Raw genomic sequence first — 20,376 nt, 5'->3', positions numbered from 1 at the left:
TGTGATGTAGCTTAGTTTATTTACTTGGGATCACTCTGCTTTTTCTAATGAAGGTACTCTTAGCTATAAACTTCCCTCTTAGAACTGTTTTCATTGAATTCCACAGATTCTGATATGTTGTGTTTCCATTTTTATTTGATTCTATGAGTTTTAAAAAATTTCCCCCTGATTTTGTCTGTGACCCCATTAACTAGCCTAGAGAGCATTACCCAATTTCTATGTGTATGTGTCATTTCTTTGGTGTCTTTTGCTATTTATTTCTAGTTTCATTCCATTGTGATTTTGTAGGATGCATGAGATTATCTCAGCTCTTTTCAATTTTTGAGAATTGCTTCATTGCTCAAAATACGTTCAGTTTTGGAGAAAGTTTTATGAGCTGCTGAAAAGAAGTGTATTTTGCTTTTGTGGATTAATCACTAGATATTTGTTAAATTCATTTGCTCTATAGTATAACTTGACTCTGATGTTTCTTTGTGGAAATGTCATCTGGTGGACTTATTTTTGAGTGTGTTATTAATAGCCCCTGTGTGTCTATCTTGTTATGTCAAATAGTGTTTGTTTTATGAAATTGGGTTTGCCAATATTTGGTATATATGTATTTGTAATTGTTATCTGTTTTCATGAATTGTTCCATTTATCAATATGTACTGACCTCCTTTGTTTCTTCAGCCAAGTTTTGGTTTGATATCAACTTTGTTGGATTTAAATATAGCTACTCTTGTTTTCTTTCAGGCTCTAGCTGGGGGATTAACATTCTATCCTTTCATTTTCAGTCTGTGTATATCTGCAGATGCAATGTGTTTCTTGCAGGAAGCATATAGATCTTTCTTGTTTTTTTTTGTCCAGTTTGCCAATGTTTGTCTTTTAATTGGAGAGTTAGGACCAATTACATTGAGCGTTATTATTAAAAGGTATGCATTAATTGTTGTCACTTTATTGTTTTTCCAGTGTTTGATTCAATTTTTGTTTCTCATTTATTTAACTACTCTCCCAATGAGGTATATTCTTTCCTTGGCTTTGTGGGTGGTGTTGTCTTCATTGTTTCTGGTTAAGATTTCTTTAAGTATTTTCTACAATACTGGCCGGGTGATCATGAACTTCTTGCGTTTATTTTTATGATAGAAGGTCTTTATTTCTCCTTTGATTTTGAAGGATGGCCTTACAGGATATAGTAATCTACATTGGCAATTAGTTTTTTCAGGACTTGAAAACTGTCATCCCAGGAACTCCTGGCCTTTAAGGTTTCCATTGAGAAATCTGTTATGTTGATGCTATGTGATTTATTGGTACATATATATGTTGTATAATGTTTATGTCTGGTTAATCATACCTGTTTCCTTAAATATTTATTATTTCTATATGTAAAACATTCAAAATCCTGTTTTTCTAGCTTTTTGGTTTTGTTTTCATAATTTGCATGAATCTAGGAATCTCTATTTTGTCAAGAATTTCAATTTTTTGGAATACAAGTTTTCATAGTAGTTACTATCTTCCAAATTTCAGTTATGTTCATTGTGATTTCACATTTCTCATTTCTAATTGCATTGATATGAGTCTTTTCTTTCTTTCCTTTGGTACATTTGACTATGGGTTTATCTATTTTGCTTACTCTTTCAAAGAAGCAGCTCTTTTGAGTCCTTGATTCGTTGCATTTTTTTTGCTCTCAATTTTTAAAATTTCTCCTGTAATCTATATGATTTCTCTTCTTAAATTCAGTTCGGGTTTGGATTGTTGTTTTTTGAGTATCTTGAGGTCCATCATTAGGTTATTTGTACTCACTTTTTTTTTTTTTCCTAAAGTGAACATTGATTGTACTGAGCTTCCTTCTTAGAACTACTTTCCTTGTGTACCATTGGTTCTGGCGTGTTGTCCTGGCATTGTTATTTGACTCTAGAAATTGTTTAAATTTCTTCCTTGATTCCTTCTCTGACGCTTGGATGTTCAGCAATGTGTTATTAAGTTTCTATGTGTTTGTAAATTTTCTGTGGTTTTTGCAGTGATTGATTTCTAGGTTCACCGCACAGTACTCTGATAGTAAACATGGGGGATTTAAATTCTTTTGTATTTTTAAGCAGACTTTATGAACTAGTATGAGGTCTATTTTAGAGAAATTTCTGTGTGCTGCTAAGATGACTGTATATTCTGTAGTTGTAGGGTAGAATGCTATGTAGATACATATTAAGTCCATTTGTTCAAAGATGTTTATCTCTGGTATTTGTTGATTTTTTTTGTTTAATTGATCTGTCTGTGTTCTGTTGTGAAAGTGGGATATTGAAGTCACCTACTATGATTGTGTTTTTTACTTGATCTTTAATGTCCTACAGTAATTGTCTTATGAAAATATGTGCTCCAATATTTAGTACATATATATTTGCAAGTACTATCTCTTTTTGTTGAATTGTTTCCTTACCTAGTCTGTAGTGAACCTTCTTTATCTCCTCTGATAAGTTATAGCTTGAAGTTCACTTTGTCTGCAGGTAAAATTGATACCCCTGCCTGTTTTGTGGGTCCTGGTGTATGAAATTTTGTTTTCCATCCTTTGATTTCTAATCTATGAATATCTTTTTGGATGAGTTTCTTGAATGCAACAGATTGTTGGATTCTGTTTTGTGAACCATTCTACCTATCTGCGTATTTTAATTGGGGAGTTTAGCTCATTAACATTGAGAGTTGTTGATGAAAAGTGTTGATTTATACCTAACATTGCTTCCTTTTTCTGTTGATGACTCCATTGTTTTTCTTTGGTTTTTTTTGTTGTTGTTGTTTATCTGTTTGGTTTCTTTGATATATTTATTCCATGTGAATTTTATGCTTTGTAGGTTTCTTTGTCTCTGTCTAGGACAGTGATGGCAAACCTGTAATACACATTCTGCAGCTGGCTGTTTGTTGTCATTGAAAGCTCTAAAAGGTTCACCATCACTGGTCTAGGATATTCTTGAATATTTTCTGGAGTGCTAGTTTGGTGTTTATGAACCTTTGAAGTTTTTCTTTCTCATTGAATGTCTTTATTTCTCCATCTATTTTGAAAGAAAGTTTTGCTGTGTATATTAATCTGGGTTGGAATTTGTTTGTGTTTAGGGCTTGAAATAATATACTGTAAGCTCTCCTGGCATATAAATTTTGTGTTAAGAAGCCATCTGTAGTCCTAAGGTGTTTACCTTTACATGTGATTATTTTGCTTTTCTCTGACAGCTTTTAAAATTCTGACTTTTTGTTGGATACCTAGAATTTTTACTAAAATGCATGATGGGGATCTTCTTTCTTCATCGTAGTGGATGTTCTTTAAGTCTCATTTACTTGTATCTTAAAATCTTTCCTCATACTTCGAATGTTTTCTGTTAGGATTTCTATAAACAAATTTTTTATTGCATTCATGGTGAACTCCAATTAGCCTTAGATTGGTTATCTTAGCATTGTCTAATAGCTGATGGGTGAATTTTTCTTGTTTTCTTATCATTTTTAAGGTTTGTCAGTAGTTCATCATAATTTACAATTTTGTCCTTGACTTTAGAAACCCTGTCTTCACGTTGATCATTCTGCAATTTATGAAATCTATACAGTTTTCTCTTTCCAGTATTTTATATCTGATTCTTTTTTTGTGGAAGCTATATCTTTGATAAATTTGTCATTCATGTTTTGAACTGTTTTGGTTAGCTCTTTTGATTTATTATTTGTTTCTTTCATGTCTATATTGGTCATTTTGTATGATAATTTTCATGAACTTTTGAGTCATGTCCTCTTTGAACTCAACAAATTTCTTTACATCTTTAATAAATTCATAGATCTCAGCTACTTAGTATTTTTTTTCCTCTCCCATGTTGCCTCCTGCACCTGCCTTGGATTCTTTCGGAGAGTTGTGACCTTTTGGAGACCTTTTTTGGTCTTGTTTTCATATGTTAAACTTTACATTTATACTTCACCCATTATTGTTATTAGAAGTTGGTCTGTGATGTGGAAGGTAAAGGGAGGTGAAGAGTTGGAAGGATGGGTGAAAGAGGAGTGTAAATCACTAGCAGGAGAGTCAGGTAGGAGAAATAATAATAGGTACAATATTAGACAAGGGTCAGATTATTTTGGGGATCTTTTATAATTGGAACGAAGAGTTAATATTGAGGGTTTTAAGAAAATATTTCTTGGAGAGAGAACAGGTAGGAGGAGGGTTGTGTAAATTGAGATTGAGGAGAGCTGCGAGGTTGTCAGAACCGGTTGATGTATTTGTGCACCTGTATTGTGGAGAAGAGGCAATGGAAAATAAGAGGCTAAGTAAAATAAGGAAGAGCAAAAAGGATAGAATAGAGAGGACAGAAGGTTAAAACAAGAGAAGATAGGAATAAATGACAGAGTAGGATAGAGGGAAAAACTTGAGAGATTTAAAAAGTATGAGAAACAAGTAAAAAATAATAAAATAGTATTGCTACAGAAGCTACAAATGAAAAAGAATAGGAAGAAGAGAAGAGACAAAAAAATAAACAACTAAACTAGTGGAAAAAAATTAACAACAAAGAAAAATCCAAAGAGGGTACCAGATCAAGCACTCCAAGAGACTGTATGTGGAGTTCCCACATGACCGCTATGCCATAAAGCCTGAGTGCCCACACAATTCCCTTCTTAGTTGTGGTCTAATTACAGGCAGTCACATCAGTTTCCCCCCTTTTTCCTTGCAGTCATATCCCAAACTGTCCCAGGCTCAAGAATTCTTCCCTCCAGCCAGCATTTAGAATGTGACATGCTCCTGGTTTGGCTTAGGGACTCCTTCCCCCAAACATGGAGGTGGACTCAGCGGGTGGCAGGTGAACTTGGCAGGTGCAGTTCACTTGTTTATCATCTATTTGCCTAGAGTCAGGGTGTGGGGAGGTTTTCCATGCCTGTGGTCCATTTTTTAATACTTTAAAATAATAATAATTAAAACAACTGAAGCATCTGTACATTTCCTTTTTTACTGTTGTATATGAGAGGGAAAGGGCAAACTAATCTCTGTGATCTCTTCAGAGTATCTAATAATGCTGTTACCTCAGGTATCTGTAACATGAATCACTCCTCTTCCTTCTCCTCTCTCATTGTCAGCCTTTTCCTGTTCCTCCTCTGGTTCTTCCTTTTTCTCTTCCTCCTCCCCTTCTCCTTGTCCTCTTCCTCTCTTTATTTTCTGTTTCATCTTGTTTCTCCTTCTTTTCCTCCTCATTTGTGTTCAATACTTTATCCAGTGCTGATCATAATTACAAATGATACATTGTTGAAAGATTTATATCGTGAATGTTGAAAACTTAAAATCCACAATTCCACTTGTAAAGAAAGGGCTGTATAAGAGTTATAGAAAGCTGAATTCTGGAGAAGAGATTAGAGTGTTTTCAGTTATACTATATACAGATAGTTGCCAAATTGCTCAAATGTTTACTCCACCCTCCACTTTACAGGTAGTGATGTTTGCCCTCAAAAAATACCTTTCTTTAGAGAATGAAAAGAATTTGACAGGCCCAGCCACCTTAAATATCAAAGACCCTCACTGATATAGAAGTTCTTCCAGTGTTACAAAGCACATTAAATGGAGAATTGTTCCTGTTTAGAGATGTTGACTATCAAGAAATAGACATACTTCTAAAGTAAGCATGGAAAACTTCACTTTGGCTAATATATGTGAATTTCAAAATGGTCCTTATTATTTTTTGTTTGTGTTCATTTCTTTGTTTTTTCTTTTCTTTTTTTGTTGTGATCGTGGGGATTGTTACTAGAGCTTTTATACTAAGCTACCTCCCCAGCCCTATATTTATTTATTTATTTATCTAAATTTTGAGACAGGGTCTTAAGTCACTAGGTTTCTTAGGCTGGGCTTGAACTTGGATTCTCCTGCCTCAGCATTCCAGAGTGATAGGATTACAGATGTGCACTACCATGACCACCTCTGTGTGTGTATTTGTGTGTTTGTGTATGTATGTGTTTGAGTATATATAATTTATGTCCCATCTAGATCCTAAAATTTTAAAAAGTATCTGCTTCTATTTATATATTGATGCCTGGATATCGCGAAGCACTGTATAAATGTTTATATACACATTTAGTAGAGTTTTCGTTTTTTATAAGAAAATGAACTTCAGTTGAGTCACAAAACCATAATGACTGACTTAAATGACTGATTAGGTGATATCAGAGTTTCTAAAAATGAATTTCAGTGTAATGTCAATAAAGCTTGTTTTTCCATTCAGCCCAGTGCCTTTGGCTGTATCATGCATTGCTTAAAAATGCATTATTTGTCTGCATCAACAATCCTTCCAGCTGATGAATTTCCAAGAACTTTAAGTGAATAAAGCCACAAGTGACTGAAAAAGTTAGTGAAATTACTGACTGGCTTGAAAATAATTATGTGCACAGCAGGATAAAAAGACAATGCAGTGGTGCTGCCATTCCACCACCAAATATGTGGTCTGTGTATGAATTCATACTGAATGATTTCTGAATGTCTTTGTATCAGTCAGCCTTCCCATTGCTGGGACACAACACCTGACACCCACAACTTAAAGCGAGGGGAGGTTTAATTTGGCTCACAGTTTTAGGGGATTCAGTACGTGGTTGGCAGGCTCAAAGGCAGGAACATCATGGCTGAAGGGCCTGGCTGGAGCAAAGCTGCTTAGTTAATGGCTGGTGGCAAGAAGAGCAGGGAAGCAATGGCTGAGAAGGAGCCAGCAACAAGATATACTACCCAGGTTCACACCTCCATGACCGTCCCGACACAGCCAGAAGTGTGCTGAGTCAGTCCCCTGGGCAGCCTCCAAGCCATTGAAGTTGATATAATCAAGCTTAACTCATACAGTCCACACCATAGAAGCAAAGCACAGAAAATGAGGAAATAGGGAATGTTGATCTCAGTGTGTATCAAATCATGAAAAAATATAGAGCGGTACCACATAAAAGTGAATGTAAGTGTATTCTCCAAGGAAAGCCATAACCTGAAAGAAGTAGGCTCATCATGATGCAAGACTTCAAAGTACAGTTAGTGATAATCAGATTTAGCCAGCTTGTGTAGACAGCATACATACAATTTCCCATAATATAGGGTTGTAATAGACTTTTCTGTATGTTGAATTTTCTTATGTTTTTTAATTATAGTATTTTACATTTTTAATATTATTTTTACAACTTGTTAACTGATATGTTTTTTTCACATAATTTTCAATACTAGAGGTATAAATTGTGTAAAGAATTTCATGGAGATATTTTTTAAACATTTTTTGCAAATTCATTCCACAAAAGTGCTGTATGTCGTTGCTGACTTTGTATTTAAGCATTGTGTATATGCATACAAATGTTGAGATTTCTTCAGTAAATTAAGAGATATCCTTCTTGTACATCTGTATTTGTGGAAGATAAAGGTTTTTGAGTGCTCAACTCCTTGGGTGACTATGCAATGGTAACTCATCTTGTATTTGATCAGTATTGACAGAAGACTTAGGTTTTCTGTCATAGAATTTTAGATGACTTATTATAGAGCTGGGTGTACATAATGACCAACCACAGTGATATATGTTCATACTTTATGCTTTTGACCTGTTTCTTAATGAATACTATTAGTCTGTCGATAACTGTTACACCTGTGTGAATAACCTTAGCATCCTTTAGTGTTTATACTTACAAAAATATGCATGTTGTTTTTGCCTATTTTGTTTATATTGGGCTATAACATGTTTTGTAAGATTTTATGTTTCTCAAATAAACTTCCTTTGTAAAACTGTTAATGAATGTCTTTTAAAGATTTTTAAAATTGTTTCTTCTAGAATTTATTTCTGGGATTTTGATTCTTTGGGATATCAAACTAGGAATTTTGGTCTTTCAGGATTTCAGCATTTGGGCTTGTGTTCTCAGGCCTATGGCTCAAAACTCACTTTATCACTGAAAGCTTCCTTTACCATGGTATATCCAAAACTCAGCTCTGTACACATAGGGCTCTAGGCCTGGCTCTCCTTGTCTGCAAGCATTTGCTTTTTTCCCCCTGTAGGCAGTTGGTAGCATTATATATATTATGACCATTTTATATATATATATATTTTTTAGTTCTGTCTCTCCCCACTTGGCTATTACATAGGAGGGGAGAGACATTTTTGTTTTAAAAGATGCTTTATATCTAGTGATAGAAATAATTCCTGCATATAATAATTGAGATACATTTTAAAAAATGAATGAAATGCTTATCTGTACTATTCATGAAAGCCTTGACATTTACAAAATAAGCAATTTTACATTTAAATTTCAGGAACAGCAAACAGTTCTTCGTTCAAGGCATGCAGTACCTGAAGTAATAGAAGACTTTCTCTGCAATTTCCTGATCAAAATGGGGATGACCAGAACTCTTGATTGCTTTCAGTTTGAATGGTAAACAATTACATGGATAAATGTTCTTTAGCAATACTAGCAGCATTCAACCTACACTCTTTTAACTGCTTTAAAAGACTGAGTTCTGGAAAGAAACTCACTTTGGTGTTGTTGTCTTACCCTGTTAATATATTCCTGGATTGTTACCTGGGCAGTGAAATATCTTTTTTTTATCTCCAAACTAAGATTTTTCAATTGTGGGATTTTTTCATGAATTTTCAGTGGTGTAGTAGGTTGAATAATGTCCCATTTCTCACTGCCAAATACGTGTATATCCTAATCCTTGGAACCTCCTGTTACTTATATGGCAAAAAGAACTTTTCAGATGTAATCAAGTTAGGTCTTCCTTTGAAATAGAAATATCATCCTGAGTTACCTAAGTGGGCCTGATGGAGATATGAGGATTCTTTTTTTTTGTACCAGGGATCGAACTTGGGACCTTGCGCATGCGAGGCAGGTGCCAGAACCGCTGAGCTAAATCCCTGGCCCTATGATGGTTCTTTTTAAAAATTTTTATTGTATTAGTACATATTTGCTGTACATAAAGATCATATTTATCATGGGGGAGTTGGTGCATGTATATAACACAACTTAATTCTTTTTACTTCATCTTTCCCTCATATATGAGAAACTATGCAGTATTTAAAGATTTGAAACACAATTAGTGGTGCATATGTTATTTTTCCTCAATAAATGGCGCTGGAGTTTGGGGATCCATATGGAAAAACAAACCTTCAACCCTAACTTATGCCTTATGTAAAAAATTAATTTTAGGTAAATCACAGATGAAAATTTTAAATATAAAACATGATTTCAAAATATGCTAGAATAAAATATAAGACAACAGCTTATGATTTAGTCATATAATATTAAGCAGTAATAAAAAATGGAAAATTATTGGTAATGATGATAATATGGATGAATCTCAGAAACATCCTGAGCAGAAAACATAAAAAATACATGCTACATGATTCCATTTGTTAATGGTTCAAAAAAGGCAAATTAATCTATACTATAGTAGAATAGTGGGAACCCCTAAAGAGTATGTATTGAACGACATGGGGCAGGAAGAATACACCTTTTCGACTGATAAAAATGTTCTATATGTTAATTTTGATAATGTGTATCTGTATATTCATATGTAAAACACTATCAAACTCTACATGTAAGACTTGTGCAACTTACTATATATAAATTATATGTCATTAAAATTTTAAAGGCTTAAAAAAGACTTTGAAATGACAGTTTACTCAAATAGGTAGAAAACTTTTCCTTCTCCACCTCTGGAACCACAGCAGAGGCACTTGGGTGCATTCACATACAATGAGAATATTGATTAGAAAGACATTTTAATGAAATATCTTTCCCAAAAATTCAAGTTTCACTGATTTTCACAAAGTTAAGAAAAAGAAGTATCTCCTGGAGTTATATAATAGTTGAAAGCTATTTCATAAATTATTTTCATATATTGTTACATAATTATTGTTATAATTTCCTGTAACTAGACATTTTAATAACAACTTATTTATTTGCATTATTTAGTGAAAATGCTTACATTTCTCAACTTATACAATTGATTGGTTTACTTTCTGTAATATTCTTGAGCACATATCCTCCCTATGTACTGTTCCCTGGCTGTTGATAAGTTCATTATTCACTCACCTTAAACATACTTTCTTGTTCTTTTTGCTTTTCCTTATAACCATCCACCTTCTCTAAGTATTCCCTTTCCAAATAATAGTTTGAAAATAGGATTGTAAAAATTTCTTTACTTTTTTCTTTCCTATGCAGTCTTTGGTTCTCTCCAGTTTGGTCTTTGTTCTTACCATTTCACTGAAGATAGGGAGGTAGTAAAAATTCTCTGTAAGGTAATAGTGCATTTATTTAGAACATTTAATTAATTATTTAATTTGTTCTTAATTACAGGAGAAATTGTATCCAGGGGTATATTCTTTTAAATTGAAAAGAAAGGTAAAAATCCAGCTTTTAGTCAAAAAATTTTGACAAATAATTACTCAAATGTAGTCAGTATAGTTGACTTTTTGGGAGAAGGTTAGATTTTATTTTCTTCTTTTTTATATCTTAAATTCTTTTATTGGTACATTTTAGGTGTACAATACGTTTACATTTATCATTGGGTGCTTGTACCTGTACATGATATATCTTGGTTCTTATTTTTTCCCCATTACCTGTGCGCTCTTCACCCCCTCCACCCTTCCCTATTTACATAGACTTCATTTCCATTTTTTTTCCTTTCTCATAAGTTTTCCTTTCCCTTCTTTCCTTTCCCCTTCCCCTCCCATCACCCCTACCCCTTTGGACCCTTTCTACCTATTTCAAATAATCAATTATTCATTTTAATAATTTTAACCCTTATTTACACTTTCAGTTTCTCACACTAGAGAAACTATTTAGTATTTATACATGTGTGTCCTATTTATTTCACTTAAGAGTATGGCCTCAATATGCATCCATTTAGCTATAAATGTCTCTAGTTTGTCATTCTTTATGGCTCAGTAGTACTCCATTTTATAAAAAAAAACACATCTTCTTTATCCAGTCTTCAGGTGATGGGCACTTGGGCTGTTTCCAAGCTTTAGCTATTACAAACTGTGCCGCAATAAACATGGGTGCACATATATCGCTGTGGTATGATTCTTTTAATCCTTTTGGGACGATATCCTGCAGAGGAATAGCAGGGTCAAATGGGACCTCTAGTCCTAGTTCTTTGAGGTACCTCCATACTGATTTCCACAGTGGTTGCACCAGTTTGCACTCTCACCAACAATAGAGAAGGGTTCCTTTCTCCCCACATCCCCACCAGCATTTGTTATTGGTTGATTTCTTGATAGCAGCCATTCTTTCTGGGGTGAGGTAGAATCTCAGTGTTGTTTTCATCTGCATCTCTCAAATGACCAGTGATGTGGAACATTTTTTATATTTTTATTTGCTGCTTTTACTTCTTTGTCTGAGAAATGTCTGTTCATTTCAGATGCCCATTTTTGAAGTGGGTCTTTATATTTGGGGGGTCTGATTTTTTTTAGTTCTTTATATATTCTAGATAGTAGACCTTTGTCTGAGGAACAGCTGCTAAATTTTTTTTCCCACATTATAGGTTGTCTCTTAGCTCTGTTGGTGGTTTCTCTTGCAGTGCAGAAGCTTTTTAATAAGATGAAATCCCAGTTGTTGATTCTTTGTGCTAGTTCCCGTGCTGAGGTTTTGTTCATAAAGTCTTTTCCTATGCCAATGTCTTCAAGAGGTCTACCTAACTTATCTCCCAGCAAGTTTAGTGTTTCTGTTTTAATATTTAGATCTTTAATTCACTTCGATCTTAGTTTAGTGCATGGTGATAGATAATGGGTCTAGTTTTAATCTTTGGCAGGCTGAAATCCAGTTTTTCCAACACCATTTATTAAAGAGGTTATCTTTCCTCCAGTGAGGATGGTTGGCTCCTTTGTCAAAGATGAGGTGGCTGGGTATGTCTGGAGTTGTTTCTGCATCTTCTAATCTATTCCACTGATCCCCAGGTCTGTTCTTTTGCCAGAACCATGCTGTTTTTATCACAGGAGCTTTGTAGTATAGTTTTAAGTTGGGGATTGTGATGCCCCCTGCCATGTTTCTGTTGCCTAGAATTTCTTTTGCTATTCTAGGTCTCTTCTGGTTCCCAGTGAATTTTTGGATTGTTTTCCCTAGTTCTGTGAAGTATATTGTTGGAATTTCAATTGGCATTGCATTAAATATACATAGTAGTTTTGGAACTATGGCCATTTTCACTATATTGGTTCTTCCTACCCAGGAAAAAGGGAAGTCTTTCCATTTTCTTATATCCTGTGTGATCTCTTTTTTCAGAGTGCTGTAGTTTTCAGTGTAGAGGTCTTTTGCTTCCTTTGTTAGATTGATTCCTAGATATTGCATTTTTTTGGATGCTATTATAAAAGGAATTGTTTCCCTAATTTCTCTCTCAGTTAGTCTATTATTTGTGTATAAGAAGGATATTGTTTTTTTGAATGTTGACCTTGTATCCAGCTATTCTACTGAATCTGTCAATTAAGTCTAGAAATCTTTTGGCAGAGTTTTTTGGGTCTTCAATGTAAAGTATCATATTGTCAGCCAATAATGACAGTTTAACTTCTTCCTTTCCTATCTTTATTCCTTTTATTTCTTTCTCTTGTCTAATTGCTATGGCTAATGTTTCCAAAACTATATTGAGCAGGAGTGGTGATAGTGGGCATCCTTGTCTTGTTCCTGATTTTAGTGTGAAGGTTTTCAGTTTTTGACCATTTAGTGTGAGGTTGGCTGTTGGGTTTTCATAGATATCCTTTATCAAGTTGAGATAAAGACCCTCTATTCCAATTTTTTGTAGGGTTTTTGTCATGAATGGGTGTTGGATTTTGTTAAATGCTTTTTCTGCATCTATTGAGATGATCACATGTTTTTTGTCCTTGGTTCTGTTAATATAGTGTGTTACATTTATGGATTTATGAATGTTTTACCATCCTTGCATCCCTGGGATAAATCCGACTTTGTCAGGGTGTACAATCTTCTTGATGACACTTTGTATTCTGTTTGCCAGTATCTTGTTGAGGATTTTTAAATCTATGTTCATTAGGGAGATTGGTCTGTAGTTCTCTTTTTTGGTTGGATCTTTCCCTCGTTTTGGAATCAAAGTAACACTTGCTTCCATGAATGAATTTGGAAGCCTTGCTTCCCTTTCAAGTTCCTTGATGAGTTTAAAGAGTAATGGTGATAGTTTGTCACTAAATGTCTTGTAGAATTTAGCAGTGAAGTCATCAGGACCTGGGCTTTTTTTTGTTGTTAACTTTTTAATTGTATTTTCAATTTCACTCATTGTAATTGGGGTATTTAGAATTTCTATATCTTCTTCATTTAACTTTGGCAATTCATATGTATCTAGGAATCTGTCTATTCTGTGTTTTCAATTTTATTGGAGTACAGGTTCTCGAAGTAGGTATTGATGATCCTCTGGATTTTTGCTGGGACTGTTGGGACTTCACCTCTTTTGTTCTTAATTGCATGGATTTGAGCCTTTTCTTTCCTTTTTTTATAATTTTGGCTAAGGGTTTATCGATTTTATTTATTCTTTAGAAAAACCAACTCTTTGATTCATTGTTTTTTTTGTGTCATTCTCTTAGTCTCCATTGCATTGATTTCTGCTCTGATCTTTATAATTTCTTCTCTTGTACGAGCTTTGAGTTTGTTATGCTCTTCTTTTTCTATGAGCTTGAGACTCTGCATTAAGTTATTTATTTGAGTTCTCTGTGTTTTACTAATGTGGGCATTGACTGGTATGAATTTCCCTCCTAGAACTGCTTTCATTGTGTCCCATAGATTCCTGTATGTTGTACTGGCATTATCATTTTCTTGTAGAAGCTGTCTAATTTCTTCTTCAATTTGTCTGTGAGCTATTGGTCGTTCAGGAGGGTGTCATTCAGTTTCCATGTGTTTGTGGGGTTTTTGAGGTTTCTTATGTTATTGATCTCCAATTTTATTGCACTATGGTCTGAAAATATACAAGGGGTAACTTCAGGTCTTTTACATTTACTTAGACATGTCCTATGAGCTAGCATGTGGTCTAGTTTGGAGAATGACCCATGTGCAGCTGAAAAGAATGTGTATTCTGCTTTTGTGGGGTGGAACACTCTGTACACATCTATTAAGTCCATTTGTTCAATATCTTGGTTCAGTTCTAGAATTTGTTGTTAATTTTTTGTCTAGATGATCTGTCTATTTGTGATAGTGGGGTATTGAGTTCCCCCACTACAATTGTATTAGTGCTTTTTTGGTTTTTCATGTCCATTAATATTTGTTTTGTATAGTTGAGGGTATTCATATTTGGTACATATATATTTATGATTGTCATTGCTTCCTCTTGAATTGTTCCCTTCACAAGGATGTAGTGACCATCTTTGTCTCTCTTAATTAGTTTTGGTTTGAAATCTATTTTGTCTGCAAATAAGATTGATATGCCTGCTCTTTTCTGGGTTCCTGTCACGTGGAGAACTGTTTTCCATCCTTTTACTTTCAGTCTATGAATTTCTTTTTGAGTTAGGTGTGTTTCTTGTATACAACATAGTGTTGGATTTTACTTCTTAATCCATTCTGCCAGTCTATTTGTTTTGATTGGTGAATTGTGGCCATTAACATTGATGGTTATATTTGATAGATACTGATTCATCCTTGTCATGATGTTTTGCTGTTATTGGCTCTTTCTTATTTTTTTTCCCCCCTTTCCATTTAGTTTCTTATGTTGCCTGGTGGCTTTGCTCTGTTGGGCTTCATGGAGTTGTGACCTTCATTGTCTTTTTCTGGGATATTATTTAGAATTTCTTGGAGTGCTGGTTTGGTGTTCATGAAATTTCTCAGGTATTCTTTGTCATGGAAGAATCTAATTTCCCTCTCGATTTTGAAAGATAATTTTGCAGGGTACAATAGTCTGGGTTGGAAGTTATTTTCTTTTTGGTCTTGAAATACTTCACTCCAAGCTCTTCTTGACTTGAGGGTTTGTATTGAGAAGTGTGCTGTGATTTTGATAGCTTTTCCTTTGTAGATGATTTGTTTCTTTTCTCTAACTGCTTGTAGGATTTTGTTCTTCTGTTGAGTTTGGGGATCTTGACTATTATATGTCTAGGTGTACATTTTTTTTTGATCATGGCTAGTTGGAGTTCTATATGCCTCACTTATCTATATGTTCAGTTCTCTACCTTTGTCTGGGAAGTTTTCAACTATTACTTCTGTGAACAGTGTTTTTATGTCAATTGTACTATTACTTCTTATGTACTATTCTTCTTATGTACTTCTTATGTACTATTACTTCTTATTACTTTTATGTCAATTGTACTTTCTTCCTGGACTCCTGTCAGTCTTATGTTATTCTTTGCATCATCTAGCAGCTGCTGGATTGATTTCTCATGGTCCCTTACTATTTTGAAGAGCTCTCTGTTTTCAAGGTCTTTAACCACAATTCTGTCTTCTTTAGCTGATATTCTATCTTCAGACTCCCTTAATATGCTGTGCATACTTTCAATGGAGTTTTTAATCTCCTGAATATCTGTTTCAATCTGTTTCATGAATTCCATTTCTTTCTTATGTTGGGCATTCATGGCTTCTAGAATGTTTCTTAGCTCATCTATTTTTTTTATCTGTTTCTCTTCTAGAGGCTCTAATTATGTCTTTCACTCTGCTCACCATCTCTGTAGTTATCTGGGAGATTATTTCTGCTTTGAATTTTTCTAGAGCCTCATTCATCTCTTTTGTTACTTCCTGTGCTATCAGTTTAGTGTGTCCAGATGTTTGATTATCAGACTTTTCTACCTCGTTTCCCCCAGAATTTGCCTTTCATGGGGTGGAAGTCTGAGTTTGTGCCTTACTTAAATGTCTTCTCAGTTTTGTTTCTGGTACTGTCCTTGATTTAATTCCTGGCTTTGTACTTCAAAATTGCTCATTGTAAATACCTTTCTTGCTTGTAATTAGAACCCTTATGGAATGATTGCTTCTCAGAGGTGTCTTCCAGCTATAGCTGGTCTTTAGGTTTTGAGTCTCTAATGACTCTATGGCTATTTCATTTTCATTATACCAGGAAGGACAACTGAGTAGATTAATCACAACACCTTAGCCCAAGTGATACAATCATCAATACCCTAGCATCAAGTATACTTAGAAAATGACAGTTTGTGAAAGTTAGTAATATATCACCTTTAACTGTGTGAATTAAATATAAATTGAGGACCTACCTAACATATGTTTATAGTGAATAAACTCTTCAATATAGCAACTTTACCCTTCGGGATGGGGAGTTAGAAGGAGTTGTGGAGGGAGGGATAGACAGGTAGAAGGAGAGAGGAAGGTTACCAGTGAGGCCAGAGGACACAGGCAAGAGAAGAAAAAAGAGAATAACAGAAAAATAAAGAAGAAATCTGAATTAGGGCCAGGACAAGAACAAAAAGGGAGATGAAGAACAATGTGGGACAGCAAGAGAGTGAGTATGAGAGAGAAAGGAAAGAAAAAAAAAGAAGATAAAAATAAAAATTTGAAGAGTAGGGAAAAAATTAAAAAGAAGAGGAAAAATAAAAATGAAAATGAAGGGCCTCCAGGGTATGTCTCTGCTGTCACAATAGACAACTTGGGCATCAGTGTGCAGATATAAGTCAGTGAGTCTCAGCAAGCCATTTGCAGAACTGTGAGATTCAGGCAGATTTCTGGCTGCACGTCACACGTTGAGCTCCCTGTCCTCCTGCAGGGTTGCACTCTGCAAGGTTCTATTGCAGGTTCCAGCTGCCCTTCCTCCGAAGATAGTACAGGTTCCGATGGGAGGTGCTGATCCTTCCAACTTACCCAGTATGGTGGTCTGGTGTCCCCTGTTTCTTTGTAGTGTGGAACCAGGTAGCAGTATAGCCAAGAGGCCAGAGGAGCGCTGCGGGGGAGGATCCTGCAGGTGGCCGTGCGGCTAAGTGGATTGCCCCCATGGGAATGGCCAGTGACGATGGGTCCACACCTTCTGGCTGGTCCCCGCTGGTGTGCTTGGCGTGGGCTGGATGGGGCGGGGTGCCCTGCGCCCCGGGATGTCTCTCCTGCATCCCGGATGTCTCTCCTGCACCCCAGGACCTCTCTCCTGCACCCTGCAGGGAGTAGGTTAGATTTTAAAGGCAGATCCTAGAATTAAAATTACCCTTGAAGGGCTGGGGATTTAGCTCAGTGGTTCTGCCACCTGCCTCACAAGCGCAAGGTTCTGAGTTAGATTCCCGGTACCAAAAAATAAAACAAAAGAAAAAATTACCCTTGAAAAAGCTATCATGTTACCCAGTATGTATAAAAAGTATGTGTGCCATTTTTTATGTATGTAAACTTTTAAAATTAATGTATAACTTTATTATCATTCACTAAACACACACATACAAAAATTAAAATTATTCAAAGAAAAACAATGCAAGGGAAAAAACTATAATAATATTCAAATATAATAGAACTCAACTAAAGCAAAACTGAAAAGTACTTAAACATTTTTTCCATGTAATTAAAAAAAAACTCCAGCATTAACAAGACATCAGAAGATGTGATTTGTTTTAGAAAGATTTTCAAAACTAATATTGGACAAATAGTGGTCTGGAGAAAAAATTCTAATTAACTAGTAGACTCCACATAGGCCAAATTTTTTTTTAATTTAAATTTCAATACAGTCATGTGACATGTGATGGAAATATAATCTGAGAAATATGTTATTAGGCAATTTCATCCATGTGTATCGCAAAGTACCACACAGAGTACCAACTTCTAAGTGCAAACTGAACGTCAATCATTTGTGATGGCCTCTTGATATTATCCAAATATGCAGTTAAAAGCACACAGTAGGTGAGTATTTAAGTTAAAAATTTAAAAAAATATAGTGTTCTTTAAATGTGAAGGATTTAAAAATATTTTAAGCCTTGGGCTTACCACTCAGGAATTGAGTTTATATCTTATTTTTTTGGATACAGCCTATTCTCACACATTTTTTCACTTAATTCTCCCAACAGTTATATGTGTTGGATAGATACTAACACATCTTCATTTTATGGATTGGGAAATAAAGTTTGAGAGGTTAGGAAATCTGCCTCAACAAATGCAAGTATAAGTAAAAGTATACCTTGACTTGGTAAAACTGTATTACATATTTTATATGTTCTTTGGTTTATTAGTCTGGTTTTCAATTTGTTATGTAATAATTAACTTTATAAGGTCTTATAAGAAAAATAAATGAGTCTGATGCGGGAAAAATAAGAGCGGGGTGGAGGGAGGGAAGAAGAAAATTGAAACGTGTTATGTACAAATCCCCTACAATGAATATAATCATTATGTACTACAAACATGTACTAATAAAATTACAAAATAATAATATATACTTCCAAAGTTGAAACAAAAGAAAATATCTTGCATATGGAAATGCAGGATTTTCTGAGATGTATTCATGGAATTTGTAGATTAAGATTCCAATCACTTACTGTGTCTTTAAGATCATTTTTTATATTTTTTATGGATAATAGAAATTTTGCATGACATGATTTTTGAAGACTCTAAGATAGGACACAATGTAATACATATTATTACATGTATTGATTTGTATTTCCTTTGTGACATTTTATTTACATAAAATTTAATTTAGATAAAAACTACTAAATCACTTTTGCCTTTATAGAAATAATTTCTTTGGTGAATTTTAATTTTGCATTAAATAAAGAATGGTTTTGAAAATCAATTTTATGGTCAGCAAAATTTTATGGTCTAATACTTCAGTCAATCCCTGTGTGTTCTCGTCTAAGATAAGTACAAATTACATTCCAGAAGCAGATAAAATACTGAATTTATGACTAACTGGTTATCTATTTGCTGTTTTATTATTTGTGTCAAATAGTACAATATATTCATTGAATTATTTTGGCCTTCAAGTTATTCTACAGGGGTTCTCTTGATAGTTTTTTATATTAAAGTATATAATAGAAAATATTTATTAATATGTAATATATTAATGTAATGGTTTAAAATATGAAAATAATGATAATTCAAACATGTTTAATATTTAGGTTACCAAAAATAGACTCTGTAGGGATTGCTTTGTTAATAACTTTATTGTGTGAAATGTTTTTCTGTGCTGAGATTTTTATTTGGCATTATGGAGTACTACATACAGTGATTAAAATTATAATTATTTACAATTTGTCAATGATTCTCTGATATTCTTTTTTATTTTACAGAGAGAATAGAAGAGTAATTCTGCATCTCCTGTCTTTTTCTTTACTACCTGCTGCCCCCTGACCTGGGCCTTCTTTTTTCTGTCCTGTCACAAATGTAGACTCACCCAGACCATCATCTGTGGCCAGCTTTTCTCCTGCTGACTGGATCCAGCTGCTCTCACCTATTTCAGGACTTTGCCTTCTTTTCTGCTTATTTATTCTTTCCCTCTCTGCTGGATGATCTCCATAAACATACAGATGTGCGTAATACCTCACATATTTTTAAAAAGGCGGGGAGGAGCAACTTGGATGCTACATCCTCTTTCCTGGTCTCTGTATACTTCTTTGAGAAAAATTTGTTGCCACTTTGTCATTTCCTTGCATTCCTGCTGTAGTTTGTTTTTCATTCACAATACTATGCTGGAACATTTCTTTCAGTGGCTTTTATCTGGCCAGTTCCTTCCTTCACTTGACCACTGGGCCACAGCTCTCTCATGTTTGCCACTACCTCACTGGCCTCTCTTTCTTAGTTGCTTTTGGCATTGTTTTCTTTTTCTTCTTTCAACCTTGAAACAATATGGATTTTTATGGTTTAGTCCCAAGTAATTCATTTTTCTTGTTACATTCACTGCCTAACTGCTCCCTTACAGGGGCATGACTTTAAAAAGCATCTCTATTCTGAGGATGCTCAAATACAAATTGCCTCCTTGCCTTTTTCCCTGAACCCTTGACATGTGTACCCAACATTCACTTCAGTTAGATTTAATGTGAACAGACACAAGTCCTTGATTTCTCTAACCACCAGGTCCTTCTGTATTTCTTGTTTCCACTCAGTAAATGGATGTCTGTATCTGAGCCAAAAACCTTGAAGTCATCCTTGACTTCTCTCTTTTTCTAACACCTGACAGCTGATTCTTCAGAGAATCCTTTGAACTTTCCCTTTACAGCATGTCCAGAAAGTACCCACTTCTAACAACCTTCGCCGGCACCCATTGTTCAACCCACCATTCTTCTCTCCTGGACTATTGCAGCAGCCTCTCTGATTCTATGCTTGCTCCTATGGAGTCTATTTCTTCATAAATCTGTTTCATGTCATTCATCTCCAAACCTTTTCCTGGCCTCAACCTGATTCAGAAGACAATGTTGTTGCTCATTCTGGCTCCCTGCTGTCTGCCTGCCTTCTCTTACCACTCTCCCTTGTTGACATATGTGGCTGCGGTTCCAGATATTCCAGCTATATGACCTTTTGTTCTTTCTCATACTTGCCAAACACTACTTTGTGCTAGAGCCTTTG

At 34.8% G+C, this 20,376-nt stretch overlaps 1 protein-coding gene across 10 annotated transcripts in view; it reads left to right on the top strand.

Moving 5' to 3' along the window:
• The window catches only part of Spag16 (sperm associated antigen 16), a 773,985-nt gene that overhangs the window by 31,239 nt on the left and 722,370 nt on the right, over positions 1 to 20,376 (top strand). For all 10 annotated transcript variants that reach the window (XR_002397077.2, XM_087206154.1, XM_021263471.2 and 7 more), the window contains exon 4: positions 8,240 to 8,358. Coding sequence is in view for 9 of the 10 variants with exons in the window: in XM_087206154.1 (XP_087062280.1) it covers positions 8,240 to 8,358 (119 nt within the window). In the remaining variant the exon portion in view is untranslated. The remainder of the gene's footprint in view (positions 1 to 8,239; positions 8,359 to 20,376) is intronic.

This window comes from Heterocephalus glaber, unplaced genomic scaffold, assembly GCF_053883595.1.
Source record: "Heterocephalus glaber isolate CG9 unplaced genomic scaffold, H.glaber_assembly_v1.0 deba00000621, whole genome shotgun sequence".
Lineage (NCBI taxonomy): Eukaryota > Metazoa > Chordata > Mammalia > Rodentia > Bathyergidae > Heterocephalus > Heterocephalus glaber.
Note: the sequence above shows the minus strand (reverse complement) of the source record. Positions and strands in the feature narration are given on the sequence as shown.